Raw genomic sequence first — 25,866 nt, forward strand, 5'->3', positions numbered from 1 at the left:
TAGTCTAGCTAGTTCTAAATTCTATAGGTATGTATATTTACATGGTTTTCTAATTTTAGAGAACAAGCATTATGACTTATCCAGTGTTAGTTTCCCCCTTAGCATTGGGTCTTACCCCATGTGTGTGATTAGAAATTTGAAATATTTCCAATAGCCTTTAGTAGAATTAACTCTCATAGATGATAGGAATGGGTTGGTTCCGTTCATATTCCTTCCACAGCCTACTATTTCAATAAAAGAAAATTTCCCAAGACCTAAATGACTGTGAACATATTTTATAACTATATAGGATGGGTGGGTCTAGGAATACAAAGTTTTGAATGTTGTTAATCTTCAACACCACAGTTGAAGCCACAGGTCAGCTTTTTTGCAATTACCATGGATACTTTTCTGTTCTATAGGTGGTTGAGAGCACCAGGCCTGGCAAGAAGGTCTGGTTAGGAGAAACAAGCTCTGCATATGGAGGCGGAGCGCCCTTGCTGTCTGACACCTTTGCAGCTGGCTTTATGTGAGTGAAGCAGCGCTAGCCTTAGGGGTCAGATTGCAGCTCTTCTCCAACCTTCTATTCCGCTGAAATAGCTCCCCAGCCAAAAATCAGATCAAAGACAGTTTCAGTAACTGAGCCCCAAAATTCATGCCAGATTTTGCAAGAAAATGATTTACTAAAGCTTGATAGACATCTTTGACAAGTGTCCTAAATTAATCACTATAAGGATGAATTGTTTTAGAAATTTTGTCCTTTAATTATGGCCCATAAATATGTCAAGCAGTCCTTCCTCTAAAGAAGTACATTGTAAAATAATGCATATAGCCGGATATGGTATTTCCCTGTAATCCCAACACTTTGGGAGGCCAAGGTGGGAGGACTGCTTGAGCCCAGGAGTTTGAGGCTGCAGTGAGTCATGATGGTGCCACTGCACTCTAGCCTGGGCAACAGAGTGAGACCCTGTCTTTTTTTTTTTTTTCCCCTCTATCACCCAGGTTGGAGGGCAGTGTCACGATCTCACCTCACTGCAACCTCTGCCTCCTGGGTTCAAGCAATTCTCCTGCCTCAGCATCCTGAGTAGCTGGGACTACAGAATTCTGTACAGATAATTCTGTACATTCTGTAATAATTCTGTAATATTCTGTAATATTTCTGTAATATTCTGTAATAATTCTGATAATTCTGTAATATTCTACAGATAATTCTGTCTACAGAATTATCACTGCACTAGGCTAATTTTTATATTTTTAGTAGAAACGGGGTTTTGCCATGTTGCCTAGGCTGGTCCGAAACCCCTGAGCTCAAGTGATCTGCCCACCTCAGCCTTCCAAAGTGCTGGGATTACAGACAGGAGCCACCACGCCTGGCCACACCCTGTCTCTTAAAAAAAAAGCAAGTTAGAGCATATTACAGCTTTGTCTCTCAGGAGGATACTTAGTGTATGTAGCTATAATTCATAGATTCCCAAGAAGTTTAGAGCCTAAAGTATGAGGTCCCACCAGAGGGGCTATCACTGAATTTAAAGATTTATTAAATCATCTCATTATCCAACACGACAAACTTGATTGCTTTAAAATACTGGTTTGGTTACATTTAGTAACTCTGTTAGTGCTTTTAATCTGTAGTGCTATATCCTCACATTGAGATTTGTTTCTCGGCTGGGCAAGGTGGTTCATGTCTGTAATCCCAGCACTTTGGGAGGTCGAGGCGGGCGGATCACAAGGTCAGGAGTTCGAGACCATCCTGGCTAACATGGTGAAACCCCGTCTCTACTAAAAATACAAAAAATTAGCCGGGCGTGGTAGCGTGCGCCTGTAGTCCCAGTTACTCAGAAGGCTGAGGCAGGAGAATGGTGTGAACCTGGTGAGCCAAGATTGTGCCACTGCACTCCAGCCTGGGAGACACAGCAAGACTCCGTCTCAAAAAAAAAAAAAAGAAGACATCGAGATTTGCTTCTGTTTTCTCTTCCATCGTCATTCTTTTTTCTCTCATCCTCATTCTTATAAGCCTAGAATAAACCGCAAATCCTTTATGCCCATGGAAGCATGAGGAATAAAGAATGGAGATGTTTGTTTTGCCATTAACTAAAGATCTGGGGTCTCGGGGAGAGGGGGATAGAGAAGAAGTGGAAAGAGGTGCCCATAATAGCTTAGGTGCAATTCTGCTTATTTTACATTTTACCCTTGCTGACTGCAACTTTTTCTTCAGCTCTCACACATTGTTTGTGCAGGGATCTCATAGGACCAGGAATTGTCCGTAGGGGTGGGAATTTGTCTACTTTGCTTTGTGGAAGTTGTCTCACCCTGAAAGGGATACCTCTAGCATGGTAATAGTCTTCTCGGATTTGTTATCGTATGGAAAGATGTAAAGGGAGGGATGCTGCTGCTGCTGCTGCTGCATGCAGTCGCCATTTCATTTAAATGACTTATTTATAATTGATGACACTTTTCTGGCTTCCTGTTAATTCCTCCCACAAAGATGAATAAATCAGAACCGGACATGGTGGCACACACCTGTGGTCCTATAACCGCCCAACGGAATTCACCTTGCCCGCTGTCTAGATAGAGCCGATTATCAAGACGGGAATTGCAATGGAGAAAGAGTAATTTATGCAGAGCCAGCTGTGCAGGAGACCAGAGTTTTATTATTACTCAAATCAGTCTCCCCAAACATTTGAGGATCAGAGTTTTTAAGGATAATTTGGCGGGTAGGGCCTTAGGAAGTGGAGAGTGCTGATTGGTCAGGTTGACGATAGAATCATAGGGAGTGGAAGTGAGGTTTTCTTGCTGTCTTCTGTTCCTGGATGGGATGGCAGAACTGGTTGGGCCAGATTACCAGTCTGGGTGGTCTCAACTGATCCATCCAGTTCAGGGTCTGCAAGATATTTCAAGTGCTGATCTTAGGTTTTACAACAGTGATGTTTTCCCCAGGAACAATTTGGGGAGGTTCACACTCTTGGAGCCAGAGGCTGCATTACCCCTAAACCGTAATCTCTAATGTTGTAGCTAATTTGTTAGTCCTGCAAAGGTAGACTGGTCCCCAGGCAAGAAGGGGGTCTTTTCAGAAAAGGGCTGTTATCAATTTTGTTTCAGAGTCCAACCATGAACTGAATTTCTTCCCAAAGTTAGTTCAGCCTACACCCAGGAATGAACAAGGACAGCTGAAAGGTTAGAAGCAAGATGGAGTCAATTAGGTCTGATCTCTTTCACTGTCAGAATTTCCTCAGTTATAATTTCTGCAAAGGCGGTTTCAGTCTCAGCTACTTGGGAGGCTGAGACGGGAGGATCACTGGAGCCCAGGAGTTTGAGGTTGCAGAGAGCTATGATCACGCCACTGCACTCCAGCCTGGGCAACAGAGTGAGACCCTGTCTCTAAATAAATAAATAAATAAATAAATGAAATCAAGATGGTGTGCAATTAGAATTGAGCAATTTTGTTTCCAAACCTGAAGAAAGCTTGGTCTCACTCTGTCCCAGGTGGCTGGATAAATTGGGCCTGTCAGCCCAAATGGGAATAGAAGTGGTGATGAGGCAAGTATTCTTTGGAGCCGGAAACTACCATTTAGTGGATGAAAACTTCGATCCTTTACCTGTAAGTGACCATTATTTTCCTAATTCTAGTAGAGCAGATTAAAGTCAACTCAGGACCCCTGGTGTTAACCTCCTGTAAATAGTCAATCCTCTCAGTAACTAGCCAAATCATGAGATGATGAATTAGAAGGAGTCTTAGATATCAACCAATCTAATATTTTTTTGTGTGTTTGAAGAGAAGAAATCAAGAGCTAGGAATAACTTTTTAAATGTAAGCCATTTGCGGTATAGTGTGGATTTTGTTTAAAAGGGGATAATTTGAAATTTTATGACTCATTATATAAGATAAAACAAGTTGGATTTTTAAATATTTTACAAAGTAAATCAGTTATAATTGCCTACAGTAATGCAAAGCTTCAAAACATTTTTTGTGTTATGAAATTGTGATTTACTTAACCTAAAAATGAGCCAGTACCATGTATTTGCTTAAAAATCTCATGCTAAGAATTTACTATTTTGTTAATAATCTTCAAGATATTTATGAATAAAGTCTCATGTCTGATCCTTCCTCCAACCGCATCTGGTGCTAAATCAGGAAATGTTTCTTCCCAAAAAGCCTCGTGGAAGATCTGTATGTCTAAATATATGTCAGGGATAATACAGATGTAGCCCTGAGAAGCATGACCTTGATTTTTATAGTCTAAATGTCATTTGCAGATATCTGTTTTCTAAGAATAATTTCTAAAATAATTATTTGAAGGTTGCAAGAAAGCTAAGAAATTCTGCAAAGAGCCTATGTGAAAATATAAGCTAGGCTTTTGTGGTTTGTGGATAGACTTCCCAACAAAATTGCTTTTTATCTATAGTGGCCCAAGCTTGTGGAACACATTACTCATCCTTTTTTAGAAAATTCTTAGAAAAGTGACCTTGCAAAAATGGAATTTATCTTTCCCCAAGTATATTCTGTCATCTATAGAGTTAAACTAAGCATAGTAATTTCACTAGACAAACATTCAATATCTACTCCTCACCTTTTTATCTCATCCAAATTTTCCCAGGGCCCAGACATAAACCTTTGCCTTACAAACTCTTTGTATATGCACTAAATATGCTTCTCCTTCAAGGTTCTCAATCAGCTAGAAAAAGGTGCAAGAGTAAATGGTACCCTTGACACTTGTAGATCCAAGGGGATTAGGCTTAAATTCACTCTACATGTCTGTGAATTTATTTTATTTCCATGACAGTCCTGTGAAGTGGCAAGGCAGGTATCTTGGATCCATTTTTTAGATAAGGAAGTTCAAATTAAGAAGAGGTTACATGATTTACAGGAAGCCACACTGTAGTCCCACGTTACTCTTAAAACTCCCATTCAAATCCTGCCTCTGAGGCCTGCATACTTTCTACCCTACCAGTCACTGACCCATGCGTATGTCTCCTTTGAAAACATTGATTCCACTTTTGTCTCCAGTGAAAAAGTGGAATTTAAGCAGGGAAACAAAAGCCATTTGTCTTGTTAAGTCTACTTTCCCTTTACTTTCAAGAAGGAAAGTTGGGGTATATGTTGAATAGTGATTTATGTATTTATTTATTTATTATTTTTAAAATTGAGACAAGGTCTCACTGTATTGCTCAGGCTGGTCTTGAACTCCTGGGCTCAAGTGATCCTCCCACCTCAGCCTCCCAGTGTTGGGATTACAGGCATGAACCATTGTGCCTGCCACTGATCCGTGGTTTTTTAAGAAAAACTTTTACTATAGAAAATTTTAATCATATACAAAATACAGAGGAAAGTATATGAACCCATTTTAGGAGACTAGAATATGCCACCCCAAAATATGCCACTTTGGCATAAGGATTATTTTGAGCTGAAGGCAACTGGGAAGAAACACATAGAAGAAAAGTTCTGTGTCCTCCTCCATTTGCCTAAGAGCAGGACATAAAATTTAAAAGTCCCCCTCCTTCCCTTTATTAATGTGAAAAAACAGGTAATTTGTTCTATAGTATTTCCTACATTCTGGAGTTTGCTAAATTTATTCGTGTGATATCATTTAGCATGTTCCTCTGTCCCCTATGTTTCCTTTAAACTAGTAGTTATACCTAGAAGCTTGAGTTTATGCAGTTTGTTTTTTTGTTTTTTTGTTTGTTTGTTGCAAGAATGCTTTATTATGTGCTTCTGGAAGCACACAATGTCTGGTTGTGTCTGGTTTTGATCTTGATAGCTAGTGATGACCATTGCCTAATCCATTACTTCATTGGGGTGGGGGGAATAAGGTTTTAAATGAAATTTTTTTTCTTTTATTTTGAGACAGTGTCTCATTTCGTTTCCCAGGCTAGAGTGCAGTGGCGCAATCATGGCTTACTGCAGCCTCGACCTCCTGGGCTCAGGTGATCTTCCCACCTCAGCCTCCCGAGTACCTGGAACTACAGGTGCACACCACCATACTTGGCTAATTTTTTGTATTTTTTTGTACAGAAGGGGTTTCATCATGTTTCCCAGACTGGTCTTGAACTCCTGGGTTCAAGCAATCTACCCACTTCAGCCTCCCAAAATTCTGGAATTACACTTTGGCCACTGTGCCTGGCCTAAATGAAATTATTTTTCTCTTAGACAAAAGTTTTACTTGAAAAATTTGTCTTCGTGAGTGTGTACGTGTGTATGTGTGTGTGTGTGTGTGTCTAAAAGTTTGGCTTTGAGCTTTGCTTTGAATTCTCAGATGAACGATAACCAAGGATACTTAAACTCTGATCATTCCTGACAGATATGCCCTAGAGGATATGGCCTTTTGAATTGTGTCCAGTGCTAAACAGCAGCAAGCAAGATACTGCTGTCAGATTCATGGTGGTCACATGTGAGGAAAAAAAAGAAAATGTGAGGAAAAAAAAGAAAAAAAAGATGAATCCTATTTAAATGCCCCCAGGATAACAGTGATACTGTTTGTAGGATGACTATTTGCTTGCCACTGGTTTTCTTAAATAAGGAAGTAAGTAAAGATCTATTTTTGTCTCTCTTTCTCCCCAACCACCACAACTAGGATTATTGGCTATCTCTTCTGTTCAAGAAATTGGTGGGCACCAAGGTGTTAATGGCAAGTGTGAAAGGCCCAAAGAGAAGGAAACTTCGAGTATACCTTCATTGCACAAACACTGACAAGTAAGTATGAGACACACCCTTTACCAATCATCAAGTTTTAGTGGGTAAGCACGTAACTTTACTTAAACACCCTGTAGCATGTATCTATACATTGCATAAGTGTAGGCGGTTGCAGTTTAGTAAAGTTTTATACAACGATTTCATTTTATTTTATTTTTAAAAGAAAAATGATACTTTTATTGTTGTTGTTTTTTGTCACCCAGGCTGGAGTGCAGTAGTGCAATGTCAGCTCACTGCAACCTCTGCCTCCCAGGTTCAAGTGATTCTTGAAGAGGAGAACAATAATAACTACAATATTATTTTCAAAAGTTGTGACCGCAGTTTCTGGAGTTGAGAAGACATAGACATTTTTGTAGCCTCATACTCTTGCTTTAGGTAGCAAAAAATGTTCCTAAATCTCAGGAATATTCTCTAGATAGGTTTCAATCTATCATTCCTGATAAGACGATACTGAAATACTAATTCTAGCCAAAAAAGACCATCCACCATTTCCGATTGTTGGTGACTGGGAACTCTATGGATAGTGAGGACCCCAGTGGGAAGTAGCAAGGGGAATGGTTTGAATGGATAAATTCATAAGAAACGTCAGTAGATTTAATGTTCTTACTTGTTTCAGTCTTTTCATAAGGCTAGGAAAAGCCGCTGTTTTATTGTTTATAATGTGAATTCACTTGAACCCATAAAATTTGCCTTTTACCTTCCTATGTCTGTAAATGGATTGGCTGGCTGGCTTCCTAGCAACCCAGCTGGCAGAGCTGTGAGGGTCTCAACGTGCTCTAGCCCAGACATTGGTAGCATGAAGGGCAATGTTTTTAATCATGTTTTCAAAATAGGACCACACTAGTGGTCTAATATGATCATAAAAGAAGGATACTAAGAGTGCCCACTGTCATTATGGATCCTAATACTTAGGATGCATTATGGATTGTCATTATGGATACTAATACTTAGGATCACATTTGTAATTGAGTTTTTAATTGCTTAAATTAGATAAATATTTCTATTGAGTTAACCTCTTTGCTTTTAGTCCAATGTATAAAGAAGGAGATTTAACTCTATATGCCATAAACCTCCATAATGTCACCAAGTACTTGCGGTTACCCTATCCTTTTTTTGACAAGCAAGTGGATAAATACCTCCTAAGACCTTTGGGACCTCATGGATTACTTTCCAAGTAAGTAATTTTCCTTATTAAATCCAAACTTTCAATAAATTTATTGGTGTTTATCAGAACAGAGAGTTTGGACAGGGAGCAAAAGACAAAGTCAACTATTTCAAGTTCTAATAATTCTTCATATTCAGGAAATTTATGTATGAATACTTACTAATATGAGTATAACTCACCCTAAGAGTCTAAAGCAAAAGGATGTGAACACAAACTAGCAGTTATCTTAGAGAATAAGTTTGCATTTCAAAATAACTTGACATATCAAGATCCACTCAATGCATTTAAATTATTTACTCTAAAAAGACATAGTTCTTGGTAACACATTCACTAAAGCAAAATATACCTGTATATAATTGCTGTTAAAGGTAGGTGGGTTGGTATAAAATATCATACCATGTGAGATCAGTGTGATTCTTTTATAGCATTAATTTTTATTGGTTAGAGTAAGAAAAAGAATAGCTACAGTGTACTTCTTAAGTAGATTCTCACACATTTTGGTTTCAAAAACCAATTATTGACTACATCTTATAAAAGCCTGTATTCAATGGAGTGCCAAAAATGACGATGAGTCTTGAAGATTTAGACATATAAATATTTTGAGGTTTCTGTTCAATGTATGTTGGAAGGAGTTCCTTTCTCATGACTACTCTCATATTGGAACATAAAAAGAGTTTACAGGCTTGGAGCAGTGGCTCATGCCTGTAATCCCAACACTTTGGGAAGCTGAGGCAGGCAGATCGCTTCAGCCCAGGAGTTTGAGACCAGCCTGGGCGATATGGTGAAACTCTCTCTACAAAAAAATACCAACATGAGCCAGGCATGGTGGCACGTGCCTGTAGTCCCAGCTACTTGGGAAGCTGAGGTGGGAGGATTGCTTGAGCCCAGGGGGTCATGGCTGCAGTGAGCTGTGATGGTGCCTCTGTCACCCAGGCTGGGTGACAGAGTGAGACCCTGTCTCAAAAATAAATAAATACATAAATAAATATTAAGAGTTTACAAAATTCTCACCATCTCCTCCCATCTTTGCAAATGCCACATAAGTGATGTGTTCCAGGACTATTAGCCTCAGAACTTGAGGCAGTACAGTAAGCATGCTTTCTTCAAAGTCCAATCCCCCACAGACAAACATTATTAACACTGGGTACTGCTCTTTTATTTTTTTTCCCTTCTATGCTTTATTTTACTATAACTATAATCATATAACATGTAATAGGAAAAAGGCAGGGTTGGGGGAGAGATCCGAAAGTCTTCCCAAGAGCCTTTCCAACATAGCCTCTGTAGATATTTTTTTCTTTTTTTTTTTTGAGACAGAGTCTCACTGTCACCCAGGCTAGAATGCAATGGTGTGATCTAGGCTCACTGCAACCTCCGCCTCCCAGGTTCAAGCAATTCTCCCACCTCAGCCAGGATCCTTAGTACCTGGGATTACAGGCGTGCATCACCACACCTGGCTAATTTTTGTATTTTTAGTAGAGATGAGGTTTCACCATGTGGGCCAGGCTGGTCTTGAACTCCTGACCTCAGGTGATCCACCTGCCTTGACCTCCCACAGTGCTGGGATTACAGGCGTGAGCCACCATTTCCTGGCCTCTTTGTAGACATTTTTAATGAGCTGTATGTTTTATAAAATACTACCGTGGTTTAGTTAACCATTTTCCTACTGTTTAAATCTTTTCTTCCCCTTGTTGTAAATAATGCATTTTTGGGTAACAGATACTTTTTTCAATTTAGGTTCTGACCCTTTTTGAAATGGTTATTATTATTATTTTTTTTTGCATATTTGTGTTTGCTGCTGATAAAAATCATTTTCTGAAGTAATTGAATAACAGTTGTAGAGTTGGAAGCATCATAAGAGATCATTTTAGTCCAACTACCCATGGAAAGCCCTTCAGGGTGACTACTCTCTCGGGCAAGGATAAAGTGAGCCTCTCGGTGCCTTCGCTTGCTGCTCTTAGCTCTGTTCTCTAGAGGAGAGGTTGGAAACTATATCTCATTCTTGTAGACAAGTTAGTTTGGAGGATTCCCCCCTCCCCTTTTTCTGGTAGGGGAGGTTGTCATGCACTGTGTTTTGTTTTTAGTTAATTGTCAGCATCGAAAAATTGACAGCTATTAAAATATCTGAATCTCCAGCTTTTCTTTAAAAATGGATACTATGGGCCGAGACGGGCGGATCACGAGGTCAGGAGATCAAGACCATCCTGGCTAACATGGTGAAACCCCGTCTCTACTAAAAACACAAAAAACTAGCCGGGCGACCTGGCGGGCGCCTGTAGTCCCAGCTACTCGGGAGGCTGAGGCAGGAGAATGGCGTGAACCCGGGAGGCAGAGCTTGCAGTGAGCTGAGATCCGGCCACTGCACTCCAGCCTGGGCGACAGAGCGAGACTCCGTCTCAAAAAAAAAAAAAAAAAAAAAAAAAAAGGATACTATGGGCCGGGCGCGGTGGCTCAAGCCTGTAAGCACTTTGGGAGGCCGAGACGGGTGGATCACGAGGTCAGGAGATAGAGACCATCCTGGCTAACACGGTGAAACCCCGTCTCTACTAAAAAATACAAAAAACTAGCCGGGCGAGGTGGCGGGCGCCTGTAATCCCAGCTACTGGGGAGGCTGAGGCAGGAGAATGGCGTGAACCTGGGAGGCGGAGTTTGCAGTGAGCTGAGATCCGGCCACTGCGCTTCAGCCTGGACGACAGAGCCAGACTCCGTCTCAAAATAAAAAAAAAAACGGATACTATGGCAACTCTGGGCTTGCTTTCCCAACTAGCTGGAGTTGAATGGGGATTGTATACTTTAGACAGGTCATTCAACTTTGCAACTCTCTGCAATCTCTACCTGACCCTATTATCTTACACCTGTCCTACTGTTCTTGCACCTATCACTTTCTTGGCCTTTGTGTCATTTGAGTTTGCCACCCCTAATTTGGAGCAATGCTGAATACCTCATTTTCTCTGGAATAATTCCCAAATGTTTGAAGGAAAATTAGATTGTCTTCACTTTAGGCTAACTATGACCAATTTATCCAAAGACTCTTCTTTTTGTTGTATTTAGTAGACCCTATTACATTCTTTTTTTTTTTTTTTTTTTTTTGAGGCGGAGTCTCGCTCTGTTGCCCAGGCTGGAGTGCAGTGGAGAGATCATGGCTCACTGCAACATCTGCCTCCTAGTTCAAGAGATTCTCCTGCCTCAGACTGCCAAGTAGCTGGGATTACAGGCACCCACCACCACACCTGGCTAATTTTTGTATTTTTCATAGAGATAGGGTTTCACTATGTTGGCCAGGCTGGTCTCGAACTCCTGAACTCAAATGATCCACCCGCCTCGGCCTCCCAAAGTGCAGGGATTACCTGCGTGAGCCACCGTGCCCTGCCCCTATTACATTCTGATCACACATTTCATGTTTTATAATTGGAAAACTGGTGAAATTATAGACAATGTTTTATTCCCCTAAATTCTCTTTGATGAGTATGTATTACTTACACTCTTCTTATCTTTAAAATTTTGCAAAAAAGTATCCTAGATAAGTTTATGAGTGCACAGTCTGTACGCTTTCTCGTATTAACAACCTCGGAGAGTTAAACAGCAGTCACCTTTAAAAATTATTACTATCATTATTATTATTTTTGAGGCAGGGGTATCATTCTGTCTCCCAGGCTGGAGTGTAGTGTTGCTGTCACAGCTCACTGCAGCCACTGCTGCCTGGGCTCAAGTGATCCTTCCTCCTCAGCCTTCTGAGTATCTGAGACCACAGGCTTATGCTACCACACCTGGCTAATTTTTTAATTTTTTGTAGAGACAAGGTCTCATTATGTTGCCCAGGCTGGTCTCAAACTCCTAAGCTTAAGTGATCTTTCTTGGCCTCCCAAAGTGCTGGGATTACAGGCATGAATAACTGCACCCAGCCCTAAAAATTATTAGAGTCCTGCATAGTAAGTATTTAATAAATATTTAAATGAACTTTTTTTTTAAAATAGAGACGAGGTCTCACTATATTGCCCAAGCTAGTCTTGAACTCCTGGACTCATGCAATCCTGCTGCCTTAGCCTCCCAAAGTGCTGGGATTACAGGCATGACCCACCTCATCTGGGCTGAATGAACATATTTTTAACATAAAGGCAGTATTTTATATTTATCTCATAAATTTTACCCAGCATCCCCACTTCTGCCAAATCTGTTGCTTGCTAATTCCTTCCAGCTTCATTTCATCTGAAATTTGACAAACATCTTCTATTTCTTTGTCATCATGTTATTGACTTCAGAATATAAAATAAGACACTATACCCAAATTAAACCCCATCCTCATTGCCCAGCCTGATGTGAAAATAATCAGCATACATTAAGCGTACCCTTGATATATGTGTAGCATCTTTTAGATAAATGTACAGCTGATTAAAGAATATAGCCTAATGGTATAATATCTTGCCCATCTACCTCATCTTATCCACAGCAGGATTAATTCACAATGACCAGATTTACCTTTAAACTTTGTAGCAAAATATCCTCTCCAAAAGCGTATCTAAAACTTTTGTGTGTACTCTTGCAAGGTTCTTAATTTCATGCAGAACAGGCTCTTAACACTGTCAGTTGGAGATATTTTCAAGACCTATTTTTGTTTGTGGTTTCCTGATGATGGTCATGGCATTTCCTCCTTCTCCCCATCTAAAAATTGAGGTGATACAGGCTTTTAAACAAAACCAACTCATATAGACTGAGTACAACTGCAATGCAGGCATGCTAGCCTCTGCCACAATCATGCACAGGCTATTGATATGTCTTAAGTTACAGAACCCAGGACTGAGCATCTCATTAGGTCAAAATGTAAACCAGTTTTTCTGCTCACTGATGCTTAATGAGGACAGGGTGTGAGAGATTTTTTTAAGTGAAAAAAAATATATAATAATGCTACATGGAAAAATATCTAACATTAGAGAATTAAGTAAATAATAAACTCACACCATGGAATCCTGTGCAGACATTAAAATTAGGTAGTGGATGAATGTTTAATGATGTGAGAAAAAGGATGTGCTGGGGCAGGGGGAAGAATCAAGTTTTAAGAAAATACAGTATACCCATACTTAAGTAGAAAAAAAAAAGGCATGTACAGTGATGTGTTTGTTGCTTAATGATGGGGATACCTTCTGAGAAATGTGTCGATAGGTGATTTCATCCTTGTGTGAACATCATAGAGTGAACTTACACAAACCTAGACGGTCTAGCCTACTATGCATCCAGGCTATATGACTAGCCTGTGGCTCCTAGGCTACAAACCTGTAAAGCATGCTACTGTAGTGAATATACAAGTTACCATTGGGTTAAGTAGTTGTGTATCTAAACATATCTAAACATAGAAAACTAATGTGTTGTGCTACAATATTACAATGGCTATGATATTGCTAGGCAATAGGAATTATAATTTTATATTTTATGGGACCACGTTCATATATGCGGTCCATGGTGGACCAAAACATCCTTATGTGGCATATGACTGTATACATGTACATAAAAAATAGATGAAAGAATGGATATACATCAAAATGTTTAAAATGGTTATGGTGACTTAGGTTACTTTTTGTATATTTATCTGAGTAATAATAATGATGATAGATAATACTTTTATAGTGTTTACTATATAAAGGACACTGTTGTAAATGTTCTGCATACATTATATGTATTACATAAATGATATAAATATAACTCTGACAGTAACTAATCTTATACATTCTCCGTTTCTTTTTTGTTTTTTGTTTTTTGTTTTTTTTTAAACAGAATCTCACTCTACCGCCCAGGCTGGAGCGCAGTGGTGCAATCTCAGCTCACTGCAACCTCCGCCTCCCGGGTTCAAACGATTCTCATGTCTCAGCCTCCTGAGTAGCTGGGACTACAGGCACACACCACCCACCACCATGCCCAGCTAATTTTTGTATTTTTGGGTAGAGATGGAGTTTTGCCATGATGGCCAGGCTGATCTTGAACTCCTGGCCTCAAGCGATCTGCCTGCCTCAGCCTCCCAAAGTGCTGGGATTACAGGTGTGAGACACCGTGCTCAGCCTAATCTTACAAGTTTTCAATAAAGAGTGCTAACTTGGTTCACAATATAAAACATATTGGAGAAAAAGGGATATAAGCATCTTATTTAGAATTACGAAATTATGAAATTCTAATTATGAAATTCTAAATTATGAAATTTAGAATTATGAAAATATCAATAGCTGACTAATCTACAGCTGACTAAAACTTTTCTTCATAAGCTCATGTCCATATTTATTTGCTTCTGTGAATATGCGTTAATTTGAGTTAAATAGTAAGTATGTATAAGAAATAACACTTTTCCTTAATTTTTAAAAACATTCAACAGTTTTTAATTTGAATTCCAATAGTGAAATACACAGGAAATATAAAATGTTCTGTAGTTTAGCCAAATTGTTTTTGGTTCACCACAGTATTCTACCAAAATTTCTTAATAACAGTAAGAAAATGAATGCATTACCTCCTGCAGGGAGAGGGTAGTTAGACAGTTTATGGGCATAGTTGCAAGTGAGAAATTTCATTGGCTACCATTTATGCTAAATTCATAGAAACTGCTTTCTATTCTATATATCTATTTGCTTTATATGGAAATAGTTTCAATTATTGGCCATTAAATAAAATAGCCACCATTCCAGAAGGTGTGTCATGTTTATCCTTTTTATACCGCCATCATATTGCCTAGTATAGATTGTGTGTGTTCCATTTTCTGTAATGGGCCAGACAGTAAGTATTTCTGGCTTTGGGGTCCATATGGTCTCTATCATAACTACTCAACTCTGCCATTGTAGCTTAAAGATTATCTAGTCAAATGCCTAAATGATACAGTGTTGAAATACAAGTTATATAATATTGGCTGCCACACACACACACACACACACACAAAAGTTTATTTGGTCTAATAAAGATTTCATGACTTTTGTAGGGGCATAGGTGGGGCTTGCACCACTTGGTTAACTCGGTGTATCTTTCTCCTTTGCAGATCTGTCCAACTCAATGGTCACACTCTAAAGATGGTGGATGATCAAACCTTGCCACCTTTAATGGAAAAACCTCTCCGGCCAGGAAGTTCACTGGGCTTGCCAGCTTTCTCATATAGTTTTTTTGTGATAAGAAATGCCAAAGTTGCTGCTTGCATCTGAAAATAAAATATACTAGTCCTGACACTGAATTTTTCAAGTGTACTAAGAGTAAAGCAAGTTATAGGAAAGGAAGCAGATACCTTACAAAGCAACTAGTGGGTGCTTGAGAGACACTGGGACACTCTCAGTGCTAGATTTAGCACAGTATTTTGATCTCTCTAGGCAGAACACTGCTAATAATAATAGCTAATAACACCTTGTTCCAAATACTGCTTAGCATTTTGCATGTTTTTTTTAGGTAAAGTTTTGTTTTATTATTTATTTATTTATTTATTTTGAGACAGAGTCTCTCTCTGTCACCCAGGCTAGAGTGCTGTGGTGCAATCTTGGCTCACTGCAACTTCAAGCAATTCTCCTGCTTCAGCCTCCTGAGTAGCTGGGATAATAGGCATGTGCCACCACACCCAGTTACTTTCTGTATTTTTTGTAGAGATGGAGTTTTGCCATATTGGCCAAGCTGGTCTCCAACTCCTGTCCTCAAGTGATCCACCCACCTCAGCCTCTCAAGCCTGCTGGGATTGCAGGCGTGAGCCACCACACCCAGCAGTGTTTTATTTTTGAGACAGGGCCTCACTCTGTTGCCCAGGCTGGAGTACAGTGGTGCAATCATAGTTCACTGCAGCCTTTTAACTCCTGGGCACAAGTCATCCGCCTGCTTAGCCTCGCAAGTAGCTAGGACCCCAGACACATGCCATCACACTTGGCTATTTTAAAAAATTTTTTTGTAGAGATGGGGTCTCGCTATGTTACCCAAGCTGGTCCTGAACTCCTGGACTCAATTGATCCTCCCACCTTGGCCTTCCAGGTGCTGGGATTTCTTTGGGAGTACAACATGGTACAGCAGGAGATCATTTGATGTTACCTCTGTGCAGTGTTGCTAATCAGTGAAAGACTTTAATACCTGTGGGGACAGTGATTAGCCACTGCACCCAGTCTTTATTTAAAGTTATTAAAAATGGCTGGGCACAGTGGCTCACACCTGTAATCCTAGCACTTTGGGAGGTGGAGGCAGACAAATCACCTGATGTCAGGAATTTGAGACCAGCCTGGCCAACTTGGTGAAACCCCATCTCTACTAAAAAATACAAAAATTAGCTGGGTGTGGTGGTGCACACCTGTAGTCCCAGCTACTTGGGAGGCTGGGGCAGTAGAATCCCTTGAAATCAGGAGGCAGAGGTTGCAGTGAGCCGAGATTGTGCCACTGCAGTCCAGCCTGGGTGACAGAGCGAGACTCCATCTCAAAAAAACAAAAGTTATTAGAAATGTATGTGAATGGTCCTAATATGGCCAGGAAGCAAGGAAGTGAAGGATATATTATGAGTTTTAAGAAGGTACTTAGCTGTATATTTATCTTTCAAAATGCATTAGAAGATTCTAGAATTATTTCCTTCATATGCCATCTCTACAGGCTCCCATCAGAAAAAGTGTACTGCCATTACCGTGAAACTGGTTGTAAAAGAGAAACTATCTATTTGCACCTTAAAAGAGAGCTAGATTTTGCTGATTTTCTTCTTTCAGTTTGTCTTTGTCAGCAATACTATGTGAGAGGACAGATTGTTAGATGTGATAGTATAAAAAATGATTAATGACAATTCAGAGGGGAAGACATTCTGTAAACTTAAAATTACTATAAATGAAATTGATTCATCATGAGGATAAATTTTAGAAAACACCCAATACCTTATAACCATCTGTTAATGCTTGCTTTTTCTCTACCTTTAATCCTTGTTTCAGTTGGGAAGCTTTTGGCTGCAAGTAACAGAAACTCCTGATTCAAATGGCTTAAACAATAAGGAAATGTACATTCCCACATAACTAGACGTTCAAACAGGCCAGGCTCCAGCACTTCAGTATGTTACCAGGGATCTGGGTTCTTCCCAGCTCTCTGCTCTGCCATCTTTAGTGTTGGCTTCATTCTCAGAATCTGGTAGCATGATGGCTGTACCTGTTCCAAGGGCCCCTTCAGACCTCGTAGCAACCAGAGGAAGAAAATGAGTCATTTTTTTAGTCTCCTTCATAGACTTGAATAACTCTTTTTCAGAGCTTCTCACAGCAAACCTCTCCTCATGTCTCCTCATGTCTTGTTGTTTAGAAATGGGTAATGTGGCCATTTCACCAGTCACTGCGAACAACAGTGAGGTTCCTATAATCGTCTCTGAGTAATCCTTTGGAATGGAGAGGGTGTTGGTCAGTCTACAAACTGAACACTGCAGTTCTGCACTTTTTAGCAGTGAAAAAATGTAGTATTTTCCCCTCTTAAGGATTAATACTCTTTATATTTATGCCTGTTATTAATATAGTATCTTTTAAATTTTTTATTTTCATAGCTTTAGGGGTACATACTTTTTGGTTACGGGGTGAATTGTATAGTGGTGAAGACTTGGCTTTTAGTGTACCTGTCACCTGAGTGATGTACATTGTACTCAATAGGTAATTTTTCATCCATTACCCCCCTCCATCCTCCTCCCTTCTGAGTCTCCAATGTCCATTATACCACTGTGTATGTCCTTGTGTACCTATAGCTGAGCTTCCACTTATAAGTGAGAACATACAGTATTTGGTTTTCCATTCCTGAGTTACTTTCCTCAGGATAACGGCCCCCAGTTCCATCCAAATTGCTGCAAAATACATTATTTTATTCTTCTTTATGGCTGAGTAATAGTCCATGGTATATATATATACCACATTTTCTTTATCCACTCATCAGCTGATGGACACTTAGGTTAATTCAATTCAATTTAAGTACATTTGTAAGGAGCTAAAGCCGAAAATTAAATTTTAGATCTTTCAATACTCTTAAACTTTATACGTAAGTGGTTTTTATATTTTCACATTTGAAATAAAGTAATTTTTATAACCTTGATATTGTATGACTCTTCTTTTAGTAAAGCTAAAGCCTACAGATTCCTACATTTGGAAGCCTTGTTTTCCTTCACTGCTTTGTTTATACCTGGAAACAGGATATAGAACCACTAGTGTGTTGAGTTTCACCCCTTGTTATACTATTAGGTATCAGAAGTGAGGGTTTTCCGATGCACAGTCTGAGACAAGGACTTGGGGTCAGGTAGGTTATTTGGGAATAAGGAATGAGAGATCAGGGAGCATGAGACGGAGGAGAACAAAGAGTCAGTATTAATTTTTGCTGTTGAGTTTGTTGCCGTAGGCAATGAGTGTTCAGTTCCACCAGCACTACTAAGAAGCGTAGGGGATGCCTCCCAAAATTTGTCTTTTACTATTCTCTTATTTCTCATCGGCTATCATTTTATAGTCACATTATTGTCAATTACAATTTCTATAAAGAACACCAGTTCCACATAAAATTGTTTTAAGGCCTGAAGCAATTATAGTTAATGATTGTATCTGTTAAACTTGAAAGTCACTTTTACATCTCATTTGGGAGTCAAACAATAATTTTTTTTTTCTTTTCTTTTTTTTTTTTTTTTTTTTTTTTTTTGAGAAGGAGTCTCGCTCTGTCACCCAGGCTGGAGTGCAGTGGCCAGATCTCAGCTCACTGCAAACTCTGCCTCCCGGGTTTACGCCATTCTCCTGCCTCAGCCTCCCGAGTAGCTGGGACTACAGGTGCCCGCCACCTCGCCCGGCTAGTTTTTTTGTATTTTTTTAGTAGAGACGGGGTTTCACCGTGTTAGCCAGGATGGTCTCGATCTCCTGACCTCGTGATCCGCCCGCTTCGGCCTCCCAAAGTGCTGGGATTACAGGCTTGAGCCACCGCGCCCGGCCCTCTTTTCTTTTTTCTCTTTTTTTGAGACACGGTCTCACTGTGTCACCCAGTCTGGAGTGCAGTGGCATGGCATGCTCATGGCTCACTGCAGCCTAGGCCTCCTGGGCTCAACCCACCTCAGCCTCCCTAGTAGCTGGGACTATAAGTGTGTGCCACCATGTATTTTTGTATTTTTTGTAAAGACAATGTTTTGCCATGTTGCCCAGGCTGGTCTTGAACTCCGAGGCTCAAACGATCTGCCTGCCTTAGCCTCCCATAGTATTGGGATTACAGGCATAAGCCACCACACCTGGTCAATAAATATTTTTTAAACCTAAAACACCTTCTCTAGGGCCCACCACAAAAATCAGATGAAATACAGTAGAGATAAAAAATATGAATGTAGAAGTGCTTCAAACATGTAAATCTGTTAAAATGAAGGGTATATGTAAAGTGGAATATTCTGGTTGATGCACCATTTAAACAAACATTTGTGGGATGAATGAATTTATTCTCCATCCACTTGGTGCAACATTTCTGCATTAGGGTTCTCTAGAGAAGAGAAACAGTACCAATAGGATAAATATAGATAGATAGATAGATAGATAGATAGATAGATAGATAGATAGATAGATAGATAGATAGATTTTTTTTTTTTGAGAGTCTCACTCTGTCACCTAGGCTGGAGTGCAGTGGTGAGATCTCGGCTCACTGCAAGCTATGCCTCCCAGGTTCACGCCATTCTCCTGCCTCAGCCTCCTGAGTAGCTGGAACTACAGGCACCCACTCCCATGCCCGGCTAATTTTTTGTATTTTTAGTAGAGACGGGGTTTCACCGTGTTAGCCAGGTTGGTCTCGATCTCCTGACCTCGTGATCTGCCCACCTCGGCCTCCCAAAGTGCTGGGATTACAGGCGTGAGTCACCGTGCCTGGCCAATTTATTTTAAGGAATTAGTTCAAGCAATTATGGAGGCTGCAGAATCCAAAATCTGCAGGGTGGGCTAGCTGGCAGGCTGGAGACCCAGGAAATAGCCAATGTTGCAGTTGAAGTCCAAGTCCAAAGGCCATTTGCTAGGAGAATTCCTTCTTGCCTGAGATAGGTCAGTCTTTTGTTCTATTCAGGCCTTTAACAGATTGGATGAAACCCACCCACATTATGGAGGGCAATCTGATTTACTTGAAATCCACCTATTTAAATGTTAATTTCATCCTAAAACATCCTGTATTAGTCTGTTCTCATGCTGCTAATAAGGACATACTGCAAACTGGGTAATTTATAAAGGAAGGATGTTTAATTAACTCACAATTCCACTTGGTTTGGGAGGCCTCACAATCATGCTGGAAGTTGAAGGAGGAGCAAAGGCACATCTTACATGGTGGCAGGCAAGAGAGCTTGTGCTGGGGAACCCCCCTTTATAAAACTGTCAGTTCTCATGAGACATATTCACTATCATGAGAACAACACAGGAAAGACCCACCCCCATTATTCAATTACCTCCCACTGGGTCCCTCCTACAACACATGGGAATTATGAGAGCTACAGTTCAAGATGAGATTTGGGTGGGGACACAGCCAAACCATATCATTCCACCCCTGGCCCCTCCCAAATCTCATGTCCTCACATTTCAAAATCAATCATACCTTCCCACAGTCCCCCAAAGTATTAACTCATTTCAGCATTAACTCAAAAGTCCACAGTCCAAAGTCTCATCTGAGACAAGGTAAGTCCCTTCCCCCCATGAGCCTGTAAAATCAAAAGCAAGTTAGTTATTTCCTAGATATAATGGAGGTACAGGCATTGGATAAACACACCTGTTCCAAATGAAAGAAATTGGCCAAAACAAAGGGCCTACAGGCCCTGTGCAAGTCTGAAATCCAGCAGGGCAGTCAAATCTTAAAGCTCCAAAATGATCTTTGACTCCATGTCTCACATCCAGGTCACACTGATGTAAGAGGTGGGTTCCCATGGTCTCACGCAGCTCCAGCCTGTGGCTTTGCAGGGTGCAACCCCCCTCCTGGCTGCATTCATGAGCTGCCATTAAGTGACTGCAGCTTTTCCAGGTGTGCAGTACAAGCTGTCAGTGGATCTAACATTCTGGGGTCTGGAGGATGGTGGCTCTCTTCTCTCAGCTCCACTAGGCAGTGGCCCAGTGGGGACTCTCTGTGGGTGTCCACACCCCACATTTCCCTTCTGCACTGCCCTAGCAGAAGTTCACTTATGAGGGCTCTGCCCCTGTAGCAGACCTCTGCCTGGACATCCAGGTATTTCCATACATCCTCTGAAATCTAGGCAGAGGTCCACAAACATCAATTCTTGACTTCTGTGCACCCTCAGACACAACACTACATGTAAGCCACCAAGGCTTGGGGCTTGCTCCTTCTGATGCAATGGGTTAAGCTGTACGTTGGGCTCTTTTTGCCACAGCTGGGATGCAAGACACCAAGTCCCAAGACCGCACAAAGCAACAAGGCCCTGGGCCCAGCCCACAAAACCATTTTTTCTTCCTAGGCCTCCTGGCTTGTGATGGGAGGGGCTGCTGTAAAGACCCCTGACATGCCCTGAGACATTTTCCCCATTGTCTTGGTGATTCACATTTGGCTCCTCATCACCTATGCACATTTCTGCAGCCCCCTTGAATTTCTCCTCAGAAAATGGGGTTTTCTTTTCTATTGCATCATCAGGCTGCAAATTTTCTGAACTTTAATGTGCTTCCCTTCTGAACATAAGTTCCAATTCCAAACCCTATCTTTGTGAATACATAAAACTAAATGCTTTTAACAGTACCCAATTTACCTCTGGAATGCCTTGTTGCTTAGAAATTTCTTCTGCCAGATGCCCTAAATCATTTCTCTCAAGTTGAAAGTTTCACAAAACTCTAGGGCAGGGGCAAATGCCACCAGTCTTTTTGCTAAAATATAGCAAGAGTCCTCTTTGCTCCAGTTCCCAAGTTCCTCATCTCCATCTGAGACCACCTCAGCCTGGACTTTACTCTGCATATCACTATCAGAATTTTGGTCAAAGCCATTCAACAAATCTCTAGGAAGTTCCAAATTTTCCCACATCTTTCTGCCTTCTGAGCCCTCCAAACTGCCTGTTACCCAGTTCCAAAGTCGCTTTCACATTTTCGGGTATCTTTACATCAGCACCCCACTCTATCAGCACCAGTTTACTGTATTAGTCTGTTCTGGTGCTGCTAATAAAGACATATCTGAGACTGAATAATTTATAAAGGAAAGAGATTTAAGTGATTCACAGTTCCACATAGCTGGGAAGGCCTCACAATCATGGGGGAAGTTGAAGGAGGAGCAAAGGCACATCTTACATGGTGGCAGGCAAGAGAGCTTGTGTAGGGGAACTCCCCTTTATAAAACCATCAGATCTTGTGAGACTTATTCACTATCTTAAGAACAGCATGGGAAAGACCTGCCCCCATGATTCAATTACCTCCCACTGGGTCCCTCCCATGACAGGTAGGAATTATGGGAGCTACAACTCAAGACGAGATTTGGGTGAGGACACAATCTATTGGGGGAACCTGCCCCCAATATTTCATCGTAGGTTCTTTCTGTTTTCCGTAAGTGTTGGCCGGCTGAGAAATAAAGGGAGACAGTACAAAGAGAGAAATTTTACAGGTGGGCTGCCAGGGGTGACATCACATATCAGTAGGACCGTGATGCCCGCCTGAGTCTCAGACCAGCAAGTTTTTAATAAGAGTTTCAAAAGGGGACGGGGTATAAGAACAGAGAGTAGGCACAAAGATTACATGTTTCAAAGAGCAAAAAGCAGAACCACTGATAAGGGTCTAACAAAGATCACATGCTTCTGAGGGAACAGGGAAAAGGGCAAAAGCAGAACCACTAATAAGGGTCCAACAAAGATCACAGGGCAAGGGCAAAAGCAGAACCACTGATAAGGGTCTATGTTCAGTGGTGCATGTATTGTCTTGGTAAACATCTTAAACAACAGAAAACAGGGTTCGAGAGCAGAGAACCGGTCTGACCACAAATTTACCAGGGCTGAGTTCTCCCAACCCTAGTAAGCCTGAGGGTTCTGCAGGAGACCAGGGCTTATCTCAGTCCTTATCTCAACTGCACAAGACAGACATTCCCAGAGCAGCCATTTATAGACCTCCCTCCAGGAATGCATTCTTTTCCCAGGGTATTATTATTAATATTCTTTGCTAGGAAAAGAATTTACCAATATGTTTCCTACTTGCATGTCCATTTATAGGCTCTCTGAAAGAAGAAAAATATGGCTCTTTTTGCTTGACCCTGCAGGCAGTCAGACCTTATGGTTGTCTTCCCTTGTTCCATAAAAATCACTATTATTCTGTTGTTTTCCAAGGTGTACTGATTTCATGTTGTTCAAACACACATTTTACAATCAATTTGTACAGTTAACACAATTATCACAGTGGTCCTGAAGTGACGTACATCCTCAGCTTATGAAGATAACAGGATTAAGAGATTAAAGACAGGCATAAGAAATTACAAAAGTATTATTTGAGAACTGATAAATGTCCATATTAAGATGAAATCCTCAAAATTTATGTTCCTCTGCCACAGCTCCAGCTGGTCCCTTTGTTTGGGGTCCCTGACTTCCCATAACAACAACCCAACCATATCACACCCTCATAGAAACAACCAGAATAATGGTTTACTTGTCTAGTTTTTTTGAGACAGGGTCTTGATCCATCACCTAAGCTGGAGTGCAGTGGTGTGATCATAGTTCACTGCAACCTTGACCTCTCGGGCTCAAGTGATCCTCCTACCTCAGCCTCCTGAGCAGTTGGGACTAAAGGAGTGCACTACCATGCCCAGTTAATTTTTTTAAAGATTTTTTTGTAGAGATGAGGTCTCACTATGTTGCCTAGGTTGGTCTTGAACTCCTGGGCTCAAGCAATCCCCCTGCCTCAGCTTCCCAAAGTGTTGGGATGACAGGTGTGAGCCACCAACCTGAGCTTCATCAGCCTCTTAACGAATATCCCTACTTCTATCACTACTTGCCTACAGTTTACTCTCAACCCAGTAGTGAGAGTAATTTAAAATATAAGTCAGTATGAGACAAGAACTATGAGAGAAAAATAAAATAAAATAGAAGTCAGGTCATGTCACTGTTCTGTTCACAATCCTCCAATGGCTCCCCCTTATTTCACTTAGAGAAAAGCCAAAGTCCTTACCTTGGTATGTAAGGCCCCACACAACCTGGTCCCTAGTCCTCTCTGCCCTCATCCCTGATCTCCCTCCCTTTTGCTCACTCTACTCTATCCACACTGGCCTCCTTGCTCTTATTAAGAAAACATTTCAAGCTTGCTCCCATCTTAGGGCCTTTGCACTAGCCATCCCTCTAAGAGTATCTAGTGATATTCTTCCCTCAGATCTCCCATAGTTACTCCCTTACCTCCTTCAAGTCTTTGAGAAAGTGACATCAGGGCCGCCCTACCACCCCAATTACTGTATTTAAGTATACATATAACCTGTCCCTACTCTTCCCCCTTACTCTTCTTTTCTCCATACCACTTACCACCTCCGAACATACTGCAAAATCTACTTGATTACCTTTCTCAGTCCTTGTGATGTGGGGAGGGGTTGTCTTGTTTCCAAAGCCTTGTCAGTCATTGTAATTCATTCTTCTGGCCACTATAAAAAAGATGAAAGAGGTTTGTTGTTTATTTTTTTGAGACAGGGTCTCACTCTGTCACCCAGGCTGGAGTGCAGTGGCATGATCATGGCTCACTGAAGCCTCAACCTCCTGGGCTCAAGCAATCCTCCCACTTCAGTCTCCCAAGTAGCTGGGACCACAGGCATATGCCACTAGTCCCAGCTAATTTTTGAATTTTCAGTAGAGATGAGGTCTCACTATGTTGCCCAGGCTGGTCCTGAGTTCCTGGACTCAAGCAATTCTCTCACCTGGGCCTCTCAAAGTGCTGGGATCACAGGTGTGAGCCACGGTACCTGGCCAGAATAATTTTTGACCAAACATTTTGGCACTATGGCCTAGCCAAATTAACATGTAAAACTAACCATTTCAGTTCCTGTGTGTAATAGGTTTAAAACAAAATGAGTTCCTGCCTAATCCAAAATGAGGACTTGGAGCCTTATAGGCCCTTTTAGAGAAAGCCTAGTCTCTGCCTTTTCTGAAGAGTTTGCAGCAGTTAAATGGCTTTCCCAAGAGCATACTGTGCCTTGACATTAGTCCAGAGGAGACTCCTGAAAGTTAGGGCTCTACTCGATGTGACTGTTCTCTTGTTCTACAAATTAGCAGAGTGACGTCTCAGTTTCCCGTGCACTTTAACTGGACCAAATATCTTAGGATTGTATCACTTCTGGGAAGGGTCAGCATCATGGGTACCTGTGCAGTCACCCAGGGCCTACGCTAAGAAGGACCTTGTACTTCGTTTAATGTCCTACTGTTGCCATCTTGAAATTCTTAATATATTTCCTTAAACAAAGAGTTTGGACCTAAATTGGAAAGTCACGGATGCAATACATGACTAATATTACACCCTTTTCAGGTTTGAGTCAGATCTAAATCGTCTCCCATCTAAACAACTAGGAGTGTTACTAAATTTCCTGTTGGCCTTTATTCTTTGCAGGCAGGAGAAAGGCTAGGTACTCCCTGCCTCATTACACCAAAGTGGCCAGGCATCCAACTTGCTGTACTTGAGATGTGCAAGAAGTCACAGAATCATTGTACAGGTTTTATGGAAAGGAGCCTAAAGACTAAGTCAACTTCCTAGAACATTAAAATCCAGACAAGTGACTTGCCTAGGGTTACTCAGTGAGAGGTTAAATGAGATGATACATGTAAAGTGCCTGGCACACAGCAGTATACAGAGTTGCTTATGAAAAAGAGTGCTGATCATCTGAGGCAGGAGGATCGCTTTAGCCCAGGTGTTCCAGACCAGCCTGGGCAATACAGTGAGACCTCCTCTCTATGAAAAATTTAAAAATTAGCCAGCCATGGTGGCTCGTGTCTGTAGGTTCCAGCTATTTAGAATGCTGAGATGGGAGGATTGATTAAGCCCAAGAGGTGGAGGCTGCAGTGAGCCATGATCCCTCCACTGGTCTCCAGCCTGGATGACAGAGCAAGACTCTGTCTCAAAAAAGAGTGCTGACTTTTCAGCTCCAGGTTCTTAGCATCACACACGCT

At 41.1% G+C, this 25,866-nt stretch overlaps 1 protein-coding gene across 1 annotated transcript in view; it reads left to right on the forward strand.

The window, feature by feature from the left end:
* HPSE (heparanase) overlaps positions 1–17,858 on the forward strand; it is a 43,501-nt gene extending 25,643 nt beyond the window's left edge. The window contains exons 8-12 of the mRNA XM_010358955.2: positions 402–508; positions 3,463–3,577; positions 6,549–6,667; positions 7,695–7,841; positions 14,836–17,858. Of these exons, the coding sequence (XP_010357257.1) occupies positions 402–508; positions 3,463–3,577; positions 6,549–6,667; positions 7,695–7,841; positions 14,836–14,995 (648 nt within the window). The 3' untranslated portion in view covers positions 14,996–17,858. The remainder of the gene's footprint in view (positions 1–401; positions 509–3,462; positions 3,578–6,548; positions 6,668–7,694; positions 7,842–14,835) is intronic.
* The last annotated feature ends 8,008 nt before the right edge of the window (positions 17,859–25,866 follow it).

Source organism: Rhinopithecus roxellana, chromosome 2, assembly GCF_007565055.1.
Source record: "Rhinopithecus roxellana isolate Shanxi Qingling chromosome 2, ASM756505v1, whole genome shotgun sequence".
Classification (NCBI taxonomy): Eukaryota; Metazoa; Chordata; class Mammalia; order Primates; family Cercopithecidae; genus Rhinopithecus; species Rhinopithecus roxellana.